The sequence below is a fragment of the Neltuma alba genome, unplaced genomic scaffold (assembly GCF_004799145.2).
Source record: "Neltuma alba isolate B1F8T4 unplaced genomic scaffold, ASM479914v2 tig00006747_pilon, whole genome shotgun sequence".
NCBI classification, from domain to species: Eukaryota; Viridiplantae; Streptophyta; class Magnoliopsida; order Fabales; family Fabaceae; genus Neltuma; species Neltuma alba.
The window spans coordinates 292339-297255 of NW_021634571.1; the positions used below are offsets into that span (position 1 = coordinate 292339).

At 37.6% G+C, this 4917-nt stretch overlaps 1 protein-coding gene across 1 annotated transcript; it reads left to right on the forward strand.

Annotated features, from left to right (window-relative positions):
• Positions 1-690: 690 nt before the first annotated feature.
• LOC114751112 (probable receptor-like protein kinase At5g38990) lies at positions 691-4408 on the forward strand. Its single transcript, XM_028939780.1, has 3 exons — positions 691-934; positions 2680-4188; positions 4296-4408. The coding sequence occupies exons 1-3, from the start codon at positions 691-693 to the stop codon at positions 4406-4408; spliced, it is 1866 nt and encodes a 621-aa protein (XP_028795613.1).
• Positions 4409-4917: the final 509 nt, after the last annotated feature.

Consider the following 4917-nt stretch of genomic DNA (forward strand, 5'->3'; position numbering starts at 1 on the left):
TTTTTTCCCCATACTTAATCAATATGTAAAAAGAAAAATCCTGCAAAAAAATTTTAAAATGCTAAATTTTAAAAAAAAAAATTTGCAAAAATGAAATATTTACAAGTAAAGTATTATCAAAACCTATTAAAGTTTAAGAACCAAACTTAATTTAAAATTTAGTAATTTTAAGTTTTTTGGAGAGATTCTCCTTATATAAAACTACACGACATATGTTTATATAAAAAAAAATTACTATGTCCGTATTGTTTGTATATATTCAAACTAAAAGGAAAATATTACGATATATATATATATATATATATATGGATATAGCTTTATGCGTTGAAGTCATTTGAAAATAATAATGACGCTGGTGATGATGAAGTAATTTCCAAAAGATCAGCCATTTTTGTATTAAAATAATTCCTTGTTCCTCGATAATTGCTTTTTTATAATTGAAGGTCACAATCAAAATTCGGAGAAGTAGTTCAACACTGGTGCTCACAGCTTGAATTCCTCACCTTTTGACTCTCTTCATCTATCCCCAGTCACTAACGGTGTGTTTAGGTTGACAGTAGCAAAAATGAAGCTATCTTCTCGACATTGCATTTGTTTGTGGATTACCAGGATGGCTTCTTCCCCGTAACTAATGTGAGAGCAGCTTGAGCGAGAACGTGTCTTCAGCATGACTAACCCACCGACTACGACATGTTTCTCCTCTTATTCTTCCAAATCCTTTTCACTATCTGCGCATTCTACACTCCGGCAACTGCGGTAGCTCCGGCAATTTTCCCTCTTCCGATGGCCGTAACTGGACTGGAGACAAAGACTCCGGACGATTCTCTCTCATCGAACACTCCAACGGCGACAACTCATGACGTAGCATCAACGAACTTGGGAAAACAATCCCTTACAACACTCTTCGCCTCTCTCGCTCAGAATTCTCCTACCGGTTTCATGTGAAAACCGATGGCCAGAAGTTTATTCGCTTTTATTTTTACCCATCTTTCTACGGCTACGACTTCCTTTGTGGCCACTCTTTCTTCTCCGTCAGAGCAGGATCTCACACTCTTATGCAAGACTTCAATGCTTCAACAACCGCTGATGTCGCTGGCCAAGAAACCATTTTACGAGAGTATTGCATCAACGTTGGTAAAAATGTTGGAAGAGAGAGAAACTAATCATATGTTTGGTGTGAGGAGAATGGAGGGAAAAGAAGGTAAATTTTTTTAATGAGTTTGATTTAAAAAATAGAAAAAGTAGGGTTTAAAATTTTAATAAAGATAAAATATAAAATGAAAAATTAATAAAAAATTAATTAAAAGTTTTAAATCTTATTTTTCTAAGTTTTTAAAATAAACCCATTAAAATTTTGTTCACCCTTCTTTCCATCTTTTTCTCTCGTATCAAAGAGACCCTGCCGATGGAGAGAAAAATTATTAAATATAAATTTTAGTGACGCCCATGATCTTTTACGGGAGCGCATTCGGTGGTCATAGGCTGATGAGCACGGCGTGCTCAGCACTCAAAAACGCTTAGCAGTGGACGACGTTAGTTTTTTCCCCCCTCCTTGTTCATCACAAAGAAATATACAATTTTTTTGGTTTTTAATATAAAAGTTTATTTGATTTTTATTTTGATCCTGAATATAAGATTCTAGTTCACTTTATTTCTCATGTTTATTTATTTTTTTTCTCAAAGTAGTCATTATAATAATAGTGATTTTAGCCAATACATTTGATTGGCAAAGATATTTTAGAAAAAATAACACATATTATTACAAATAGTTAATTTAACTAGTTTTTTAATCTACTCTTATATTAAGGTCCGAAGGTAATATATATTAAAATTATTTTTAGATTAAGTTTCATCCAATATTCTAAAATATTTTTTCATGTGTATTCAATAAAAATATTAGATGTATCTAAAAAATATTTTAAAGTGTTGGATGAATCACAAAATATTTTAGGATACTAGATGTATTTAACAAAATATTTCAGGGTAATGGATGATTGCCTGAAAAATAATTTAAAGTACTAATTTAAGATGAGTAGATTAAAAATAATTTAAGGTATTGGATAGTTACATCAGAAAATATTTTAAGATGTGTGACACATCTGAAAAAAATATTTCAACATGCTAGATGAAATGCAATACTTTAGAATAACGAAGATACATGAAAAACAATATTTTAAAGTACTAAATAAAACTTAAACCAAAAATAATTTTTATGCACACATTTTTTTTTAATAAGAAAAGTAAAAAGGGCGGGGAGCCAAAAAAACCCTGTGCCCAATGCTCATCAGGCTGATGAGCACGGAACGCGGACGCTATCTGTTATTGCGCTGATGCCATGTAATAATGAATCTATTTAAGTTGGTTTTGTAGATCATAATGACGTGGCACTCCGGAGCATGCAAGAGTTCCTTAATGATTTTTGGATTTTCCCCCCTTTTCACCAACCATCTTTTCCTTCTTTCCCGAAATCAGAGTTGCCAACTTGCCATTGTTGAATGAGTTGACTGCTGTACCGCAAAATGATATGCTAATTACACGTGTGATTATACAAGAGTTTTACTTTTCACAATACCCATTAACGTAACTGTAATTATAATGTTTTAAAAAAAAAATAATACAAAGAATTATTGTGGACGCTTGAAAGCAGCTATCTTCTTGACATTGTATGTGGATTACAAGATGGCTTCTTCGCTGTAACTGCTGTCGGCAGCTTGAACGAGAACGTTCTCTTCAGAATGACTAACAGTTACCCGCCAACAACAGCCATATTTTTCCTCTTACTCTTCCGAAACCATTTCACTATCTGCGTATCCTACAATCCTGTTGATCACTTCGCAATCAGCTGCGGTAGCTCTGACAATTCTCCTCCTTCAGATGGCCGGAACTGGACCGCAGACTCCGGACGATTCTCTCTGATCAAACTCTACGACAGCTACAAGTCATCAGTAAGCACCAACTCACTTGTCAAAACAATCCCTTACAACACCGCACGCTTCTCTCTCTCCGAATTCTCCTACTTCCTTCCTGTAAGAACCAACGGCCAGAAGTTTATTCGCCTTTATTTTTACCCATCTTCCCACGCCCGCAATCTCCTTCGCTCCGACTCGTTCTTCTCCGTCACAGTTGGATCTCATACTCTTTTGAAAGACTTCAATGCTTCAATTACTGCTGATGCCGCCGGCAAAAAAACCATTTTACTAGAGTACTGCGTCCATATTGGTGACCCTAGTGGGGGCCTTAACATAACTTTCACGCCCAACCCATCTCATCAAAACTCCTATGCTTTCGTCAACGGCATCGAGGTTGTCTCTATGCCCACCTTTCTTTATTATACAAACCTAAGCAACTCGCAGGGGATTTTTATACAGTATCCGGTCACCAATGACAGTGCTCTCCAGACTGCATACAGAATCAATGTTGGTGGGAGGCAGATCCCTCCCGAGAATGATACTGGTATGTTTCGGAGGTGGGACCTGGATAAGGCCTACTTGAAGAGGGAGAGGCCACGAAGTGTTTCAGCAGGACATGGTTTAAAGCCAATTTACACAGGTGAACCAAGTTATTTTACGCCTGATGAAGTATACATGACTGCACGAAACTATGGGACGAAAGAAACGTCCAAATTTAATGTGACTTGGGAATTCGAAGTTGACTTGGGGTTCATTTATATGGTGAGATTGCATTTTTGTGAGTTCGATGAAAACATTGAAAAAGTTGGAGACAGAGTTTTCCAAATCTTCATAAATGATGCTTTGGTGGAGGCTGTCGCTGATGTAATGTCGTGGACTCAAAGTCAGAGAAATGTTCCTGTACATAGGGACTATCAGATGTGGATGCCAATGGATGGAAGCTCAAAGAAGCTAAATATTTCAATTAAGTTGCAACCAGAACCTACTCCAAGGAGCAGGAGCACTTACAGAGATGTGTTGTTGAATGGTATTGAAATTCTTAAGATAAGTGACTTCAACAACAACCTCGGAGGTCCCAATCCCGATCAACCTCCTTCTCCCTCATTCCTTCCGAAGGCATCTAACCATAATGCACAGAAAAGGAGAGTAATTTCCATACTCGTGGGGTCAGCTTCCGGCTTCATTGTGCTATCTCTCATTGTTTTACTCACTTATCGTCGATTCGCTAGGCTGCAATCAGTGAAGGGAATTCCAAGTGGAGACCAAAACCACTACCAACGTCAGAAATGAACAAATCCTCATTGTTATCATCCGATCTGTGTCGTTGCTTTTCAATTAGCGAGGTAAAAGCAGCCACTAATAATTTTGATGATAGCTTAATTATAGGTGTTGGAGGGTTTGGTAATGTCTATAAAGGCCAAATTGACAATGGTTCAGTTGTTGTGGCAATCAAACGGCTCAAGAAGGTTCACAACAAGGCTCAAAGAGTTCCAAACTGAGATTGAAATGCTCTCTCAACTTCGACACCATCATTTAGTGTCTCTTATCGGTTATAGCACAGATGATGCAACGAGATGATCCTTGTCTACGAGTTCATGGCTCGTGGGACCCTACGTGACCATCTCTACGAGTCTGATCAGTGCCCACTTTCTTGGCAACAAAGGATGGAGATTTCTCTGGTGCAGCACGTGACTGCACTATTTACATACAGGTGCGAAGCACGCTATCATTCACCGTGACATCAGTCAACAATATCTTGATAGATGAGAATTGGATGGCCAAGATTTCAGATTTCGGACTCTCCAAAATAGGACCCTCAGGATCACGAGGTCCAACATTAACATCAGCACAGTAGTAAAAGGAAGCATTGGATATTTGGATCCAGAGTATTACATGTGTCAAAGATTGACAGAGAAGTCAGATGTGTACTCCTTTAGAGTGGTCCTTCTGGAGGTATTGTGTGGGAGGCCTCCTATCATTCGTGCAGTGGAGAGGCAGCAACAAAACA

Coding starts and splice junctions, on each gene's coding strand:
- LOC114751112 (XM_028939780.1), top strand. CDS start 691: ATGTTTCTCCTCTTATTCTTCCAAATCCTTTTCACTATCTGCGCATTC. Junction 935..2,679: donor CGCTCAGAATTCTCCTACCG/GTTTCATGTGAA, acceptor GTGGATTACAAG/ATGGCTTCTTCGCTGTAACT. Junction 4,189..4,295: donor AGACCAAAACCACTACCAAC/GTCAGAAATGAA, acceptor GCTTAATTATAG/GTGTTGGAGGGTTTGGTAAT.